The sequence below is a fragment of the Gossypium arboreum genome, chromosome 9 (assembly GCF_025698485.1).
Source record: "Gossypium arboreum isolate Shixiya-1 chromosome 9, ASM2569848v2, whole genome shotgun sequence".
Classification (NCBI taxonomy): Eukaryota; Viridiplantae; Streptophyta; class Magnoliopsida; order Malvales; family Malvaceae; genus Gossypium; species Gossypium arboreum.
In genome coordinates this window covers 88,748,398-88,769,964 of record NC_069078.1, presented here as the reverse complement: position 1 = coordinate 88,769,964, position 21,567 = coordinate 88,748,398, and the positions used below count along the sequence as shown (strand labels likewise).

At 27.1% G+C, this 21,567-nt stretch overlaps 2 protein-coding genes across 6 annotated transcripts in view; one reads left to right on the top strand and one right to left on the bottom strand.

The window, feature by feature from the left end:
* Positions 1-21,567, top strand: part of LOC108456722 (ISWI chromatin-remodeling complex ATPase CHR11-like) — a 75,338-nt gene that overhangs the window by 35,805 nt on the left and 17,966 nt on the right. The window contains exon 1 of one of the 5 annotated variants that reach the window (XM_053018747.1): positions 161-171. The exons of 3 other annotated variants lie outside the window; for them this stretch is intronic. The gene's annotated coding sequence lies outside the window, so the exon portion shown is untranslated. Of the gene's footprint in view, positions 1-160; positions 172-17,767; positions 17,778-21,567 lie in introns of those variants that run through there. One more of the 5 variants, XM_053018744.1, reaches the window with a different exon arrangement.
* On the bottom strand, positions 19,203-20,284 carry LOC108454853 (transcription factor bHLH148-like). The gene has a single exon (XM_017753456.2). The coding sequence runs from the start codon at positions 20,093-20,095 to the stop codon at positions 19,421-19,423; it is 675 nt and encodes a 224-aa protein (XP_017608945.2). The 5' UTR covers positions 20,096-20,284; the 3' UTR covers positions 19,203-19,420.

Below are 21,567 nucleotides of genomic sequence, written 5' to 3'. Positions count from 1 at the left end.
TATTAATGTAAAATTTTATAATTTTAAGTGTTTAAACTTAAACTTTTTATTTTTGGAGAGGGCATAATTTAATTTTAAATTTTAAGGAAGGTCAAAATATAATTTTACCATTAAGTTGAGTTAAAACTTTATAAATCCTCAAGAAAGGGGTAATTTTTTTTGGGCGGGGGGTTAGGACCCCTACACGCCTCTCTAGCTTTACCCGTGTCCAATTAGCAAACTCCAAATGATGATTCGGCTATCGATACTATAGATCAATTCCTATCGACGAGTAAAAGAACATATCTTAGATCAAAATTGATCTAGTGGTTAGTGTCGAAGATCGAAAAATAAAGTTATTTGAATTTTGGTTTGAAGATTTGTAACATTCAAAACCATTTCATAAAAAAAAAAACTATAGAAGAAAAAGAAAAAAAAAATAGAGCTTCTGGTTGGTGCAGGCGGTGCAAATAGAAAAAGTCATACAACAATGATTTTAACAACTTAGAAACTTAAATGAATACTTTTAAATAGTTTAGTGCCTATTTTATAAATTTTGAAAGTTAATTAATCAAAACATAAATTTACTAATAGTTTACTTACCTTAAGTGTAATTTATCCTCTTCTTTTGGGTCAAGTCTCGAATACGCGGATTGTTGACCGGTATAACCGGTTGTGTGTGGAGGGGGACCCTTCATTTTGCGCGCTTTGCATTTTTAACTTTTCATAAAATCGTTTTTTTTTTCTAAATTAAATTAGTTAACATTGTATGAGTTAATTTGCATGACACGTCCTCAAATTATGATATATTTTAAATTGATCCCTAAATTTAAAAATATTTCAATTAAGTTTTCTACTAGTCATTAGCTTAGATATTAGGCTATGTTTGTTTCACTAAAAATAACTTTAGAAATAATTTCTGAAAAATAGATTTATTTTTCGGTGTAAAATATTTTTAGTTGCTTAGCAAATGCATTTATACTTATTGCACAAACAATTTAAATATGACATGTTATAAAAAAATCCTTTTAAATTTTAGTGATGTTATTTCTTTTTAATATGTTAGATTCAAATTATTCATATAGTAGATAAACACGTGTTTACAATCTGATTTGACTAATAATTTAACCAATGAAAAGAGCTATTTGATACCATTTTGATACATCAAGAGTAAATTAGAATGTTTTGAAATTTAGAACCAATTTAAAATTGAAGCTGTAAGCTAAGGATGTTTAGAGCAATTAACCCAGTTGTTGCGGATGCTGATACAATAAACGCGTCAGCAGAGTCCCCACTCCATCATTTGCACCATTCTTCCTCGACAAGCCATACATAGTTATCTTCGTATTAGGTTTAATTGAGGATTTGACCCTTAAATTATAACTGTCTTTTTAATTTGGTACATATTTTTTGGAATTATAATTTTCATCCCACATTATCCAAATAAAAAAGACTGCCAATAAGAACATAATACATGGCACATTAGCACTTATATATCTCAAGGAAAATATATGAGATAAGACTGTTTCCAAAGTTCTTGCAATGATGAAACTTTGCTTTTTATTTCTTGTGGTATATATATGTCCATTTTGTCATATACCCACCAAATAACCTCTATTATCATCATCTACGCAAAATATTTTCAAAATAAAAAGATAATTTAATTCTTTTATTTCTATCTAACTATAATTTTCATTCTCCTACTTTATATTATAAATTTCATCCTCGAGAAGTTAGTCTTTTACTTTAATTTATTAAAATTCGATCTTTGTAATTTATACAAATTGAGAAATTAGACCTATTTATAGTAAATATAGGAAACTAAACCATTGATTTCTGTAAATTTATTGCATATAAATTGTTAACGGTTGATTTTTACAATTTCTTTGCATATAAATTACTAAACTTTTGATTCCCAAGTTAGAAATTTAACAGTAAAGTTTCCTTTTAGTTTTTTTATAAAGTATGAGGAGCACTTTTTAATTAATTAAAATAAAGGACTAACTCTTCAATTCTCATGAAAGTAGAAGGATGAATTTTAGAATTAAAACTTTTTTATCACCACCAAGGCCTCTCTTTTACTCTTCTTTTCCTTGATGTTATAACTAATTGAGCATTATTTAGTAAATTGAAAAAAAAAATAGAAGAAAAACTATCTTTAACAAGAAAATCCTACGTGTCAAATCCAACGGCGGATGTTTCTCGATCCCACTGCCAAAGCACATGCACCTTCACGCGGTTTTAGTATATTCCCTTCACCTTTGATGGGATTTGCTTCCAAGTTATCATATTTACACATGCCCCCTTCATTTTTTATTTGGGTTAATTTCTAAAGACATCCTTAAATTACGACTCCAATTCTAAATTGATCCTTAAACATTAAAACTTTCAAATTAAGTTCTAAAAGTATATTCTTTCACCTTAACTATTAGCTTGACCATTAAATGCCAGCTCAAATACGAAGTAGAACAATTTTAAAACATGTAAATCAAAGTGTAATCACATATGTACCTATTATATATACAACTTTAGAAAAAGCTTTTATATAGTTTACTGATATTGTCTAGTTTCTCAATATCTCATTTTCAAACTATCCATGCAATAAATATTATATACTTGCGATTTGATTCACGTATTTTAAATACGTGCAAAGTCATTTATAAATTAACATTTAACGTCTAAATTGATGATTAAAATGTCAGCAAAAAAAGGACATGAAGTTAAATTTTAAACAATAGTTTTAAGGACATTTTCTGAATTAAACCTTTTTATTTTTTCTTCCTTTTTTTTTTTGTTTAAAAGAAAAACGAATTTAAGTCTCTTTATTTCTCGAATACAACTCCTTATTCTTGGCCATCAAGTTTTTTCCATGGCTAGTGGTTACATCTCTATCAATTTATTTCCTTACTACACAATTTCTTTAATTTTATTTATCTTAATTATTTTTGGAATAAATTATAAGTACAGATACAATCACGATTTAAATTAATATATCAAAATAATTATAATAAAATAAATCAGATGATAATAGAGCTTAAATTTGAGATCTAAACTAAATTATTAAATAATCCTAAGAATATAGCCTTAATAAAATATTGAAAGTACGAAATTAAGATAAAAAACATTTTAGCATATTTTCTCTATTAAGAAATAAAAGTACTGAATAAAATTCATTAAGTTTTAAAACGACAGTTGACTCTGGATTACTTTGTGATTAAGGCTTCCAAACTACAGAAATACAAATCGTTCCTTTCTACAATTTCACGTGCATGTGAATGACGACGAAGCTTCAATGAGGTTTGGAGCGTGATGTACACGAAATTTATGTGGCGCTTGTTCTTCGATTTTTACCCCCACCGAATTCCCTCTAGTTTCTAGATTACACCCAACTCTCAATAAACTATTAATAAATTTAGTAAATTATTTTAAAATGTTTCGTTTTAAGTTAGTAGATTATCAAATTTGTTATTGTATAACTTCATCTATTTTCAGGTGTTAATCTAAAAAGTAAACTTTCCCTCTTCTTCTGTAGTTTAGTTTCTTTTTATAAGACAACTTTAAACATTACAAATTTATGAATCAAAATTTAAATAATTTTCTTTTCGATTTTTAACACCAATATTTAGATCTCTAAAATATATTCTTCTATTCATTGATGGGTATTGTTCTACTATATCAATTATCGAATCATTGCTCGAAACTCATCAGTTGAACTTTTTAAGAAAAAGACTTAACAGTTTAGTGACTTAAATAAAAAAATTCAAATAATTTAGTAACTATTTTATAACTTCTTAAAGTTGAGTGAACAAAAGATAAACATATTAATAGTTTAGTGACGTATGATTTTGTTGACTTTTGTTTTTTTCCTTTTTTTTTTTTATAACCACTACTTAAAATAAATGGTGATGCTCATCTAAAATCTTCAAAATAATGTTAATTTTAAGATTCAATTTAGATTAAATACTTTTGAAAGAAATTCACTTCCACTTTTTTTCTAATCAATTGTTGGTAGTTGTACAACTAGAATTAAAATTACAACAAATTAAAATTTGAAATATGTTCACATATGCCTACACAACATAATGATACTTAAAATAATCTAAAAGAACTTAGATATGATATTTGCACGATGAAACTAAAACACGAGAACCTAAGATCTTAATTTTTACAGATACTACCAAAGTCTTGTTAGCTATAATTTAAAAATATACATTTGTACATAGATCTGTCAATTTTATTCTGAATTTGAATATTTAATCTAATAAATCCAAATCCAATTCTATCCTAACTTTAAACAACTCAAATCAAAATAATTTAAACAAATAAACTAAAAAAATTCATATTTTAAGTGATCATGTCTAAATCCGTATGACCTGATCGGAAAAAATTCAACCCTTAAACTTAAACTATCTGAATTCAAAAAAATTCAAAACTCAAAATAACATGCCTACACTCAAATTAACCCCAAAAAAATAACTTTAAAAATTTTAAAGTGGGAAATCATCTGATTCAAACCTACACCATATAAAACCAACTAGGTCCACCGGATAACTTGTATATTTTTATGTATCATATGTAAAATTTGCATCGTTGAGTTGAGTGTATATATATATACATATATACATCGACCTATTTCGTTTGTTTCGGAATCAAATTTGAGATTCCAAAAAATAAAATTAAAAAAGAAATAGCGATGTTTGAAATTTCTATTGAGAATATAATGCATGTATAAATTGATTCTTTATTACCGATGTATAGCCGACCATGTATTTCACATATTTTTTTAAATTTTTTTACGAAAAAAACTAACTATATGAATACGATGTCGTTGATATATTAAACATAATGCTCAATTTCACTGAGCATCCTTAAACTATCATTTAGATTTTAAATTAATCATAAATTTTAAAACATTTCTAATCGAGTGCTCAAATGTATCGATATCAGATCAATTAAGTTTTTCCGTTAACTTAACCAAATTTACACTTGGGTCTAAACTCTAACGTATTAAAAGATATAACAATATTGTTAAAATTTGTTGGTTAATATTTTCTTATTTTTAACATGTACCAAATCAAACATGTCCTTGCAAATACATATATACTTGTTTACAAATTGCTTAAATATGCTTAACATCAAATTTGAGCTGTCACTTAATGTTTAATCTTATGGCTGGTCTTATATAGAAGGACATGATTGATATGATGATACTAATATTTTGATGATTAAATTAGAATGTTTTGAAATTTAGGGGTCAATTTTAAAATTTTGATGATTAAATTTGAGGACTTTTAATGGAATTAACCCTAAATAAATATCAATCCTTCGTTTTCAGTATTTTTGTCGTTTGTAATGAATTTTCTTAATTGATAAACATCACTTGAATAAATAAATAAATATTGGGTTACAATACTAGTGTCGACGAATTATACATTAATGATGGTTCTAAGGAAACTTCTAATTAATTGCTTAGTAAGATATAGATTATATTATAGTTAGACAACTACCACTTATTCCTTCATTTTTTTAATTTATTTTCCTAAATTGATTTTCTCTTTAATTTACACGATTAAGTATCAAAATTATATATGAAGCATTATTTTAACATGGGTTAAATTTGGTCAGAATTTGACAAATTTTCTTAATTTGAATTGTTTTTTTTTTTCGAGTTAGATCTTAAACGTGATAATTGTTCTTACATTGGGTATGGACTAGACAATTGTTCTCACATCGAGGTTTAAACATTTTTTTCCAAGTTAGTCTCAGAACTTAACAATTATTCCAACAGTGAGCTTGAACTTGATTATTGTTCTCACATTTGGGCTTGAACTTTAGGGCTTTAAATGGCTAACTTTGACAAAAAAAATGTTCAAGTCCCAATGTGAGAATAATTATCAAATTCAGGGCCTTACTTAGATAAAAAAAGAAGTTTAAGCTCAAATGTGGGAACAATTGCAAGTTTAAATCCTAATTTTGACAAAAAAAAAATCAGACCCTTATTCAAGATATAGTATAAAGACTTCTATAATACTTTTATCAATAATTTGAAAATGTTAAAAGATAAAATACCTCAACGTATGTAATTCTTAAAATAACCAGAGAAAACGACTTCAACTAAAACAAGAGCCAGAAGCTATACAATGTGTTGGATGGCACAATAGTGATGATTGAGAATGAGAGTGATGAAGTCACTAAGGATAATGGTTTTGGAGGTGGTATTCAAGAAGACTAAAGGTTATATGGTTGATCTCTTCTGCGTTCATCAATTTGCCTTGGTGTTAAGATGAAGTACTTATAAAGAGAGGTTGGCTTGGTATGAATTATAACCATCAAATGGTCTACTCTATAAGTACGAGCCAGTGATAGAGTGGTGGATTGTCAACTAAGAGTATTGTTGGAGTCAGTATGAGGTGACTAGCTGGAGCATCATAAGGTCCAAAGAGATGATAGATTGATAGATGCTAGTAGAAACTATTCCCCATACATCTTCTAGGAATTGCATAAGTTCAACTTATGCAACGTGAGGTTTTGGTGAGACGAAATTAAAACTATACTTTTAATGATATCACAAAATTGAGCTTTATCAAGTTTTACCTTCAGACATAAGGTTAAGGTTTAAACTTACAATATATATAAAAGGAATTCAGTGATTTACTTATATCTGATCATAAAACTAAACTTAATCATTCTAATTTCTTTTTTAATAATTTAAAGCATAAATATAGTCTTAGCACAGGAAAAAGGACAATAAAAGCTAGTTAGTTCAGCTCAATTAAACCTGTCAAATGAGGTAAAAATATTGTGGAATCCTTTATATTAGGAGTTGAATTGCATTTTATCTCCTCTATTCAAAAAATGAGCAAAATAATCTCTATGGATTAGATTATATATTAGATCAAAAAGTAAATTAGTTATTATGATAAAATTTTCATCTATTTCTACTGTTAAAAATCGGCCATTGTATGTCAACATAAGGTACAAGTGGTACGCCACGTGTCACTATTTGGTTATTCTATCAATTGTGCAAGATTTTAATAGTAAAAATGAATAAAATTTTAATAGAAAGAATCAGTTTACTTTTTGATATAATGTAAAAGGACTAATTTATTCATTTTGTTAGTTGAAGAGGCAAAATATAATATGACAGTTAATATTGAGGCGTCCATGATATTTATATTGTTAAACGGGCAAATTAAATTAGATTTTAAATCAAACCACAAATTAATCAAATTCAAGATTTAAGTTTTTAAAAGTGAATCTTGTAAAAAAAAATTGTGTGTGTAAGGATGGTTTAAACTCAGGGAGGTTTTGATAATTCAAAATGGGAGATGAATTTTGAATCACAGATTCAGAATGTAGAGTCATATGAGGACTGTGAGGGCAGTAGGTAATACGGAATGGCAAATTTTTTGGGTCCAATTTCAAGGGTCAATCAACGAAGCGTGAAACGACACCTTTTTGTTGCTTCTGCAGGGTACAATTTTTATTTTTTATTTTTGCATTCCAGTACAGGTTCAACCTTGGAATAAGTTATTTTTAAGAAATAACGGTACTCTGAAGGGAACAGCTACACTGGCCCATGGTGGGGTATTCAAATTCAATGCACGCTGAAACCCTTGCAAGTTAAATCAAATCATCGGACACATCTTCACTCAAGTTTTATCAAAGTCGATTTTGTTTTTTTATTCTACATGTTGATTTTAAACATATGCTGAGTTCATACATGAATAGGTGGATTTGAACCCATGTCGTAAAAGTTATAAGATATCTTTTGAGAAGCATGGTCCACATATTTAGAATCTCTCCCTTTGTGAATGTCCAATCTTAGGGATTAGTGATAGAGCCTGAAATTATTTTTGAGGGTGGAAATTGAATTATGTATTTTTTAGTGTTGTATTATTTTATATATTTATAATTTTAAAGATCAAATTAAAATGTATCATTTTAAGGGTCAAAATATAATTTAATAATTTATTCATTTATAATTTTATAAAATATAAAGGGTCATTGTGATATTTTTCTATTTTAGGGGCCTTGACTCCTACTAATCTCTTGGTGCCACCCTTGTAAGGGACGAAGCCAAAGAGGTAGGTAGTGGTCTTAGTCCTACAAAATGGTAGATTTACCGTTGAACTCCTTAAATTTTTATGAAATTTCATATTAATATAATAGTAAAATTACATTTTAGCCTTCAATAATTTAATCATTTCATCTCTGCCCATAAAACAATATTCTAGCTTCATCCTTGCACAACCTTTTCAGATATTTAAGTTCTTAACAGACAACCTCCATCATAGTAAATATCAAACATGTTGAGAGGTCTGATGGCTTCGAACAAATGATACTTCACATTGTTTTCCTGAACAAGTAAAAAATCTTTCAATATGTACAAGTTGTGTTATTTTGAAAAGCAACTCTAAAATTTTAAGACAAAGTCTACAATTTTGTGGGCATGGAGTGGCCATTATCCCAAAATGTATATGTACGAGTTGCTAGCCTGCAAAAACTTAGAAAACACTTAAATAGAGATAAATATTAAATTTATACATGAGTTTTCAGTTTAATGTGTAATTTGTTATATGAATTTTAATTTGGTGCAAATATACACATGAAATTTGAATTGTGATTTATATGCATACATAAAACTTTGATTTTGATTCAATAATATACATTTAAAGAAATGAATGCATACATTTATTTTCATATTGAATTAATATAGTTGTTTGTGTATGCAATATATCAACATAAAATAGTACTAATCCGATAATGTTGTTAGTAATTTGTAAAATTAAATCAAATCAAAATTTTATTTATAAAATCACACAAAATAAAATTTTATATATAATATTACACATTAAATCAAACTTATATTCAACAAGAATCCAATCATAAAATTAAAAACCCCATTTTCTTTCATTTGCAGCACATGCATTTCATGCATCATCTAAGCAGATAAATTATTTAAAAAGCTTATAAAACCCTTAATCTATAATGGCTAAAAAAGTCCAAAGGACACATACAAAAGAAGTGGGTATATTGAAATGTACAAATTAAGTCCATTCAATCAATGGTAGCTTCACAATCTAGCATTGGCGGACATGGTTCATTCATGTACATTATTAAGCTTTTAGCAGATTTTGAACTGACACCATTTAACACAGCAGCTAGCTTTAAGACGACCTTGTCATCTCACCAGCTCAGCTCAAAGTTTTGCCGACAATCTCTTTCACATTAAAAAGTACTTTGTGGGGGACTTCTTATCAATTATATCCCTGTATCGAAGTTTCAAATTTTGAACCAAACAGTTAAAAATAATATTTAAACCACTTTTTGAAAATTAAATTTGATAAATATTTTCTTAAAAATTTTAAATTTCAAATCTCAATACGAAAACAATTGATAAGTTTAAGCACTGGTATAAGAATAATTGTGAAGTTCAAGAACTAATTTGAATAAAAAAGTTTAAATTTTAATGTAAGAATCGTTGCTTAGTTCATGATAAAAATTCAAGTTAGGCCTTGATGTTGACCGTTGTTATCACATGAGAGTTTGAATTTTTTTTATCCAAGTTAGACCTTAATATTTCTTTGAAAATCTTAAAATTTAGGTCCCAATATGAGAAAATTTGTTAAATTCAAAGACTAATTTGAACGAAAAATAAAATTCAAGTTTTAATATGAGAACAACTGTTTAATTCAAAATTTAATAAGAAAATATTCATGCTCTAATATAAAAATAATTATTAAATTCAGGCCAAATAGTGATTTTTTTTCTTTTCAAATACAGTACAAATGCATGCATCAACGGAGCGACATAAGCATATGGTTTGAAGTTAAAAAAGGGTTCTGAAGTGTGCGTGTGTAAGCATTGGGATCATGTCATTCCCCAAAACTAATGAAATGGGGAGGACTAGGGACTATCCACCTCTATGTTTGATAAAACAAAATATTTCATGTTGATTTGTTTATTTATTTAAAAAATATGCACAGTAAGAAAATTATTCATTATTAAATATTAATAATTTTCATTTTTAAGAAAATAATTTTTTAATGATTTATCAAAAATACCTTAATGGATGGACGTGAAAATAAATAAACAAATCAACATGAAATACCTGAATGCATGGACGTGAAAATAATTTTTACTGAATAACATGCAAGTGGATAACGGTCTCATGGTAAGAATTAGCTATAGTTCGGGGTCATGAAAACCAGAATTTGACCTTTTTACTTCTACCTGCATTTCTATTTCAAACAACAAGTGTTTCCCTGATTGATTCACGAATGATATTTCATCACTAAAAATCATAGAACACATTAACATTAGGGTTAATATACAATTTAGTACCTGAAGATCTTGTTGTTGAGCAAAAAAGTTTCATCTCAATCAACTTATACACTGCCCAAGCCTGCAAATTTAAATCCCAAACTGAAAATCAAAACTTAAAAGAAACCCAAAGCTTGAAATTTTCCAATTTTTTCACTAAAATTAGCTATCAACACTAAAAAGGGTCGACTATAAAAAAGCGACCTTTCTTGGAGATGAAGGTGTTTTAATTTTACGACCTCTCCGGCGTCGTTTTGGGTGATGTTGAAGACAAAGACGCCGCCGCCCGCCACAATATTTTTGCTTCGAGGAAAGCTTGCTTGCTGCGAGTGCCACCAAAAACGAATATAGTTCGGCCCAAAAGCACATTGCAAAAATGGGCTCAATTTTTAGGCCTTATTCATTGTTGTTGGGCTAGAGCTTGATTAAAATAATTAATCGATTCATAGATTTTAATGGAGTAAATATGAAATTTATACAATAACTTTGGTCCAATATGCAATTTGATACATGAACTTTGATTTGGTGTAATTATACACATGAAACTTGAATTTTGGTTCATATGCATGCATGAAATTGATTTTGATTCAATTGTACACATTTAAAGAAGTGAATACATATATTTATTTTCATATTGGATTAACGTAAAATGGTGTTAATTCGATAATGTTGTCAATAAATTGTTAAAATTTAATCAATTCAAAATTTCATATATAAAATTGCATATTTATCTCATTTTTAAATTGATTCTTAAATTTTAAATTGTTTCGATTGAGTCTTCAAAGTACTAGAAATACATCAATCGAGTCTTATCATTAATTTAATCGTTACTTTAAGTGTTAAATGTAGTTCAAATAGAATGTAAAACATATTTAAAATACATAGATCAAAGTGTAAACACTTGTGCATCTACAACATATCAACATTGAGGCTTTTTTCAAACTATCAATAGATGGCCTTCTTCAAGTATGTAAACCTTGCAATAGCTTTTGTTTTTGAACAGTTTCAGCTTGTTTGGCCCACGGTTGACAGGAAGGAGAAGGATTCTTGGTGTTAATGTCTCAAATCTACAATATTTGGTGGTGGAATCCACACTTAAATCATTTTGTCCATTCCATTTTCATCTTTCATTTGGCTTTTACGACAACTACTGGTGCTTATCTGTTCGCCTTGCGGTGGTATGACCTCCTTGGTTGGAGCGGAGCTTGCTGACTGGAATATTTATTTTTCTTGGGGAGGAGGGTTTGATTTGTTGGTGTATTGGATATGTCAGGGTTATCTTATTTTAATATGGTAAAAATACTATGAAAGATCTTATATTAGGAATCAGACTATATTTTGTGTCATTTACTAAAAATGGATAAATTAATCTATGAATATTAAATCAAATAGTAAATTGGTGTGGTGGATACATTAACAAGATATGTTATATTAATTTATAGTGACTAGTTTTTAATAATAAAATAGATAGAACTTTTAATAAAATGACTAGTTTACTCTTTGATCTATATATATATATATATATATGTATTAATTTATTTGTTTTAGAGTAAAGAGGTAAAACGCAACCCAACTATTAATATAAAACCTTAATTATACTTTTTATTGCATCAGCCTAAATATAAAATAAGTGAAATTTCTTTTCCTTTTTTCTAATAAAATGCATCCCTTTTTTTTTAAGATGAAATTAAGAAAATTACCTTCAAGATTTTAATCAAGGAATTTCTTGCATTATTAAACTTCATGTTACATGTTCCCCGTCATATCTAACCACAAATTTAGCATAGTTTTTTAATCCTCCTAAAATGATTGATACAATTATTGCAATAGCAAAGCCAAGGGGCAGGGATTTTGGCCTTTTCTTGGTTAAATGGAAAATTTTCTTCTTTAATCCCTCTTAAAAATGATAAAATTACGTACTTTTAACTCTTGAATAAATAGAAATTTTACATTAATGGCCCCTTCAACAAAAGAATACTGCAATTGAAGTCTTTTTAAACCAAAAATTTTAACTTTTATCCCTCTAAATTCTTATAATTTTATTTCGCCTCCTAAATAAAATTATTAGCCTCACCTCTAAATTATTGATGATTTTCAAGTTTTGAAAAAGTAAAACACTATCTTTCAAATAGACAATAAGAAGACCGATTCATTGCACAATTAAATTGAAAAGTCTACCAATAGTTTTCCCACTAAATTACAGTAGCATTGTTTCCATGCTTTATGAATTGTTGGAAGAGAATTCCCACGGCCTCTGCCATAATTAGACATTATACATAACACATGTTCATAACTGCCATAATTAGACATTATACATAACATATGTTCATAAATCGAGTCAAATCGAATTTTATTTTAAAAAGTTTTCTAAAATTAAGTCTGACTTCTACAAGCTAAAAAATATGCATTTTACTGTTTAAAAATATATTTAAATATTATTATTTATTTATAATCAATAAAACAGGTCAAGCTGTCTTAAGGTTAAAAAATATAAACTCAAACTCAATTCAAAGTAAGTCAAGTCGACTCCTCATTCTCCCAATTTATGAACACATCTATCACTGATCTAACATTTCTAGTTTTTACATGATGCGATAACTGGTTTATGAGTTAGATTATTATCTATGATTTAATTTTTTTAATTACTAATATTTTCATACGTTGAGGAATGACATTTTTATACAATTTTTAAGTTGTTGAAGATATTTTACATCCATAAAATAAAGAAAATTAAATACATTCGAATCTATATATTTTACAACATTATATTAACATCGATGCAACATATTTATATGGATAAGAATCTGTTTGTATGTCATAATCAATCATGTTATATATTTGTATAATTGGACCGATGGATTATGATTAGTAAACTAATTTGAGGTGTGGAGAAAATTTGGGGAATCCAAGCAAAAGGAGATTGTCTAACTTATAGCTAAATTCACACACACATATAAATAGGCTACAAATATATAAGTATAATCATATGATAGAACTAATATTAAATTTACAAAATAAAATAAAATTTACATAGGAAGGAACGCAAGCTCAATTTTATCATTAATTAAGACATCCTTAATATAAATATATAACTATATATATATATATATATAATATTAGTTAAGCTAGACATGTACTTAATTGAAAATGGCATGAAACTCACCTCCATTCTATAAATTAATATTTTAAGAAAACTATTTTTACACATTATAAATGTAATAAAATTATAAATTTTATTTCTGTAATTTATTAATAATTCTTCTTATTTCTTTTATTTTGGTCAATTATTTACCCAATCTAACCTATAATTATCGGAATTAGAAGATATAAATAAAGTTATTTAATATACACGATCACAATCCAAGTGTTTGAGATTTAAAACTTAATATATATATCTATATTTATATTCTAAAATGATTTTATAAATGTATTCTTTTATCATCAATTGATAAATTTAGAAATTTACTTAACTTTATATAAAACTTGAATCATGGTCAGGGGCAAAGCTAAAAAAATTTTAGTGGGCGAAATTAAATTAAAATTTTATGATAGCAAAATATAATTTCATCATTTTAATAGTCTACATCTTTATAGTTTTAAACAATTAAACCAATTTTTTATCATCTTAGGGGGCAAAGTGTAATTTTACCTTTATTAATTTAACTTTTTAAAGGGCTTAAATGAAAATTTTTCTATTTTACGGGGATCAGGGCCCTTACCAATCCCCTCTAACTACGCCCCTGATCATGGTTAAAAGTTTACAATAAAGTTTATATATAAAATGATACATGTGTTTATATACACATGTATTTTTTTGGGTGTAATATATATATAGAAATTTATTTAATATATTAATGGTGAAGTTTTTAATTTAACAAGTTAAATTAAAATTTCAAATTCAAATATTAAAAATGATATTGTTAAAGAAATAATCACAAACCGTAAAAAATTAGATTTAATGGATAGTACAACAAATATAAAAGACATCTTGATAAAAAAAAAATGAATGTATCAAATAATTATAATGTGTGAATGGGCATAACTAGAGGTGGAATTACCTCGTAACTAAATGGTATAATAGCTATTCTAATCATTTTATAAAATATTCAATTTAAAATCTTTTAAAACAACATTTACCTTTAGTGGTTAAACTTTAAAATAAATTTTATTTTAGTTCTCTAATACTGAATTCTTAATTTCACCCCTACATATAAAAAAATATAAAGTATAGGGGCATTGTTTGCTCCAAAGGAAAGAAAAGGGCACGCATGATTTTAGCTAAAGTATCCTAAACGCACATGGAGGGGTCATTCCTTGTCCATTGAACTCCTCCAAAACAAAAGCAAAATAAAACCAACATATATATATATATATTTGTGATTGTGATTTTGAGTTATGGTTGGGCCTTTTTTTTTTCCTATATATGAATAACTATTAAATTTTAATGAGTTTAGAGGCTGCTATGTGTTTTCTTTTTTTTTTTTTGTTATTTACTTTTTAATATATTAGAAAGATATATTACAATATTTTAATTTTTTTTAAAAATTTATTTATTTCACGGGCATAACATTGTAAAAGCATGTGTATATGATGGACTAGAATAATCAAGCACCCTGGAATTATGTCAACACAACTTTGCTAATGCTTCGTTAAAGAAATTAGGTTTCATGCTCTCATCTAATCTTCATACTTATGTAGCTCACACGATCTGTAAAAAATATATTAGGAAGGGTCTTGATGACACTCATCAATCCATCATATTTGATAGACTCTTTGTTTAATCCCTTCAAGTCGACTTTAATAAAACTCTAAGTTGAAATATGTCATTCTCTCACTACATTTAGGGGAAGAAAACTCAAGTGGTTAGAATTTACGTTTAGTCTCCACTTCTCTGTAAATATCCCATTATCAGTGAGGTAAAGGAGATATATAGCCCTTACTTTGTCAGGACTTCACCCCATTCACATTGTTAAACTTTCAAGTTTAATAGCTTTTTGCACATTTCATGATGCAAATCACTCTGTAAAAAATATATTATGATGTGAATTGTCATAACAAATTATCTCAAACTTTTGTGCTGTAATACATGCATGAATGCACACACAAGATTATATAAATATATAAGAAATTCACACACAAAATAAAGGTAGATAGAATTGGCAAACTTAACATATGGAAAGAAAAAAAATATATTATGCTTTGTAATATACGTGGTGTTGGGTGAAACATTGACATGTCACATGCAAGACTAATGATTTTTTTTCAACGTTTTGTTTGAATCTTTAGTTGTTTATATGTATGTGTGTGTATACGTATCATGCATTTTTCTTTTGCTGATAAGATAAAGCTATTAGAGAGGAAACAAAGAATGCTTTCCTTTTTTCTTTTTTCTTTTTAATGTTTGTTTCATTATATTGAGAGGCAATATAATTATTACATAAATATCAACAAAATCTAATCTATTTTTATGGTCTTTGTTTCATCATAGTTGTACCTTAAAAAATTTAATTCAATTAATCCTTCTCTCAATTATTGCTTATTATTATTTTTATTTGAAATCAATATTTGTTATGTACAATTTAATTTAATTGATTGGTAATTAGGGAATTAGAAGGTGGATTGTAGCTTTCTAGCTTTTGAATCAAGGAAGTTTGTTGATAATATATAAAATATTAAAATGGAATCTTTATTAACATTCAAACTTAGCTCTCAACCACTTATTAAGTGGGATTTGCTTTAGCTATCAAATCTAAATCATAAAAAAAACACACACACACACACATTTTGTTTATTTATTTAATCATCAAAAACTTTTGAAAGGCACCCAATATTTCATTTTTTTCTTTAAAAGATATTAATTAATTTAATGGGAAAATGAAAATAATAATAATAATAAGGAATTGAAATTGAAACACCACCAAATTTTTGTTGGTGTTCCTTTTCACTTGATTAAGCAATAGTGTTTAAATATATTTATATTTCATTGAGATTATTTAAAATAATAATATTATTGCATGAGAAATAAGATTTGAACTTGAAATATTAAAGGTAAGATTTTAATTTGTAAAATCCGTATTTTTGTCTTTAAAATAAAGGTTAGAATATGTTTAAATATATTTAAATTCACGTAATCTAATTTGTTGCAATAATAACAAATATAACTAAATCAAGATTAAATGATAAAAACATAAAATTGAAAAGCTGAATTTATCATAAATGAATCACTTAATATAGTTATGATATGCTATTCCATGGGGGAATTATGATGAAAAAAACCTCATTAGATAGCTTAATAATTGTGCTTTCCGAAGACTTATTACTTGCAGTCAATTAACAGGTCAACCAACTTCCCATTACACTTTGAATTAAGCTTTAATTAAGAAGTGAAGATTCTTACAACCCCATCAATAATATATATATATACACACATCAAGTTCCTTTCATAGGGTGAAAGACATATAAACATATTTGAGTTTATGCAAAATCTAATCCATGTGTTTTTTTTTTCACTATATTCTTTATCGGGTATTCTTATTGTGTATAAAAATTAATTTATTCGGAGTTTATGTTTATTTTTTTAATAATATTATTTTAAAATTCACTTTAAAAATATAATATATATTATTACTGTACTAATTATTATTAATTTGTAACTCTTGCTCTCGCAGTAACTTTCAGATTTTGCATGGATGAAACACAGACGAAAAGATCACATGCTTTTTTCGTTCAAATGCATTGTATGTATATGAAATAATTGACATTTTCTTTTTCTTGTTTGATATGATGGATAAACAATTATGACTTTTGTGCTTTTTTGTTTGAAGGCTGTAATTTCATATATATATATATATATATATATATATATATATATTTATATATTTATATATATATATATCAAAATTTTCATTTTAGAAAGAGAATAATTGAATTTTAAATTTAAGTAAAAAGTACCCATTATTTAAGTACCAAATACCCATTATTTAAGTAAAAATTTAACCATATAATATTAATCTTTAATGATTCAATTAAAATATTTGAGTGCGTTTATTCATAAATTTAGAATTTAATCTTTGTGCTTTTATTTTAGAAATTTAATTTCTTTACTTTTCAGATTTTAAACTTTAAATTTAATTATTAATACTGTTAAAATTATTTTGTCAACTTCAAGTTTATTACAATACTTTTTAATAATATAGTTACATAATATTTTTATATTTCAAAATGTCACATTAATAAATTTAACAAAAGATTTAATAATTAGACTTGAATTTAAAATCTAAAAGCGAAATTAAATTCTTAAAAATAAAAAGGTATTGAAATTAAATTTTATTTTTAAAATACAAAAATTGTTGTAACCATGCTTTAATGAATTCCAAGCGTCATGACTCATGAACGACACTTTAGAACAGTGGGAGAAAAAAAAGAAAAAAAAGAAAGAAAGAAAGAGGTTTGGCATCACATGGGATGGGGGGCATAGTGGTGAAATGCAAGAATACAATAATCACACCACTCTCTCACATGTGCCCAATTTTGGGCACCTTTTTTGAGTGCAAAAAAGAAAAATGTGGGGACATTTTTAACATTTTAACCCATATGGACACCCCTGCCACATTTCTCTGCACTTGGATTTCCTTGGATATTCACATTCATTAACCAACTTTCTTTTTAACAACTTAAAGAAAATCAAATTAAATTTTATAAAAAATCTAAAATATAGATAGATTTAGTTGATTTATCATAACATATATTATTTAAATATATAACAAATTATTTACTTAATTTCAAGACTAAAATACATATCTTAACAAATAGAGACAAAAACAAAATAAAATTATTAAATAAATTAACTCCATTAAAACCATAAATACCTCTCTCTCCCAAACAACATTATCCATATATAAAATAAAAACCCTATAATTTGTTAATAAAATATTACATTTTCAATAATCAAAATTAAAATTTGATAACTTCAAAATGTATTTATAAATTATTTAATATCAAAGCCCTAAGTCATTAAGTCTCGTATTCAAGTCTGTACAATGTATAATTGCAATGTATAAATTTTCGTATTATCAGATGTATATGTCATAAGTAATTTTAGTTCAATTCTTTTTTGTTTTTTTATTTATTATATTTTATATTATAATTAACCAAATTTACAATCAACTTATAAAATGTAATGTATATATGATAATAAATCTCTCAAAATAAAATAAATAAATGATCTAATACATGGATTCACCTAACTTACCTGTTCCACCTTGATAATTATTATCCTTAACATATACTCTAATGAAAAGAATATGAGATATAATAATCTCCTATGCCAAGCCTACTAATATATATATATATATATATTATATTAGAATAGCCTTATTCTCATCCTACTTTCTCAATATAATTCAAGGCACTATGGAATGAAAGTGGGTATCACATGTGCAAACACACTTTCATACCTAATTTTATGTAAAAAGTTTATAAAAAAATGTTTCTTTCAATTTTATCATCGGATCTCCCAAAACTTCAAATAATGGTAACGTCGAATTTAAATTTTAAATTTTAATATTTGATTTAAAATCGATTGAATATTATTTTTAAATTTAATTTATAAATCGTTCAAATTTAGTTTAAAAATTATAATTTTTTCAAATCCAACTTAAAGAAGTTACGAGCAGTGATGTATCGTTTAAATACTTCATATATTATTAACATTAAAAATGGAAATGAAAACACCACAGCATGGATATCATCCCAAGATAATGGAGACCTATCATGAAGCAGGCAGGCATGGCATCAAGGTTCATTTGTCGCCTATCAAAATGAAACCCTTTAAAATAGATAAACAAACAAACAAACAAAGCTTTAATTTCTTGATTTTTAGGATCAATGAGTAATGATTGACATTTACAAATCTTTTTTATTTGGAATATATATATATTTCAGTACATAATATGGAAGAAAATAATTGATGGATTTTTAACGTAAATCTGAGATGAAAAATGAAAAGTACTTGGATGTATATTAACAAGGAGAGATGACGATTACTTGGAGATAAAAGAAAAGAAAAATTAAAAATAAAGAGGATGATACTTGGAAATTAAGCAAAAAAAAGGTGTCACTGGCTGGTCGGCGGTGAGCTAGAGGTGGCGGAGCCGGAACCAGAAAGCAAATCAGCAAGAGCGCTCATGGCGCGAACCTGCATCTCAAGCGCGGCAATATAATCAGTTGCTTCTTCGAGAATAACCGGTAACGGTTGTTTCCGGCAACCGGGAACCAACCGACCAATAACCTTGACTTTCCTTTGGACAGATTTCGCTTTCAATTTCAAAACACTAAATCTCTGTTTCCTCGACCGGTTTCTACCGATAACGCCAGTCACCGTCGCAGCAGAAACAGATCCACTTCTCTGTCCCTTCTCCTTCCTAAACTTCAGCTTAACACGGCTCGTCAAAATAGCACGGCTCCACCTCGTCCTCCCTTTAGCCGCTACAGCCAAAGCTCTATCAGCAGCTTCACGAACGGCTCGTCCACGACGCGGAGCCGAAGGAGAAGAATGGTTACCGTTGAGATTGACTTGACTCAAAGCTTGAATCAGCTTCGAAGAGTAGATTTGTTGCTGCGCCTCGGATTTCCATCTGGTGTGATTGTTGCTCTGGTTTTGGTTCTGCCGCTGCTGATTCGTCTTCAACGTCGCCGTTGCCGCCGCTGCTGATGTTTTCTTTTTCTTCTTCCTTCTGACACGGTCAGAATTCGAGTTCGGCAATGGATTCGTTACAGTAGTGGATTCCATTTCGCAGATATTCTCTCCTTTTCACCGTACGATAAGGTGGATTATAACAGAAAAAAAAAAGGATTCAATTTGAAATTCTGAAGATTTGTTGAAGCTCAGTGGAATCAAAAGAAGTTATTGAAATTAACAGAGTTAAGAGGGAAAGAATAGAGGATGAAAGGAGAAGAAGGCAAAAGGCTTATAAAGGAATGGAAATGAAAGCAAGGTGTGAATTTAATTGGGTAAACTACACCTAAGGTCACTAAACTATTAGTAGGTTTACATTTTAATTATGAAACTTCAATAAAATTACAAAATGGTTACTGAATTATTCGAAAATTTTCATTTAAGTAACTGGGTTGTTATGTTTCTGTTCTTTTAAAGTTTTGCTAACAAATTCTAAGCAATGATTCAATAATAATTTTATAACTTTTTAAAGTTGTGTGATGAAAATATAAATTTAAATAATAATTTAGTGACAATAAATATAATTTACCTTAATATTATAAATTTATCTTATTTTACCTAAAACACAATATTAGCTAATAAAAACACATTGTATAATATTTTGGGTAAAATAAGATGAAATAAATAGTTTAGGTACTACTTTTAATTTAAAATCCTTGTACTCAAGTGAAAATATGATATAACCTAGGCACCAAATTTGTAGTTAAGCCATTTAATTGGTATACTTTTATTTATATATTGCTTTTGTGGTGGTGGGTGTGAAACGTTGATGGTCGGTCCGATTAAACGGTCCCGGTCTGCTGTTGGTAGGGGCTCCCATTGTTGTTTTGGGTTCGGTTTCCCATCCTTTCACTAGATATAGCTCGACGGTCAAAATATATTATCCATAGATAAAATTTGAGATTTTGTTTTAAAATAAAATTAAATAATTTTTAATTTTTAATTTAAAATTTTAATTCTATCATTAAGATTGCAAATATTTTTATCAATTATAGATGAAGTCATATTTGAAAGAAAATAACAAAACTACAATTTAATGTGGGTAATAAACAAATACAAATTTCAAAGTCAATTGTGCATATTTGAAGTATTTAATAACTTACAAAATTACAAATATTGACCCATTCCCATCCTTATTACCTTCATAAAATCCATTTTCTCAAACTTTCATCATCTAAATTTTTTTTTCTTTTATATACTAGTTCTTTGGGGTGAAAAGTTAAAAGATATTATTAAAAAATATTTAACATTTTACCTAATAATTATTGTTCAATATTTATATTTTTTCTAAAATTAGTTCTTATTTTTATTTTAACTAAAATTGATTCAATTTAAGTCGAACAATATGGTGTAGATGCAATTTTGATTTAAATGAACCTAAAAGCAATAAAGTATAAGTAATGAATTGTCGTCTAAGCCAAACCCTTGGTACAATTATACAAACTTACAAGTTCTAAACCATGTTTACAAACATCATTCCTAATTACATACATAAATGTAGTTTAAGAGTTATTTATTTGCTTTTG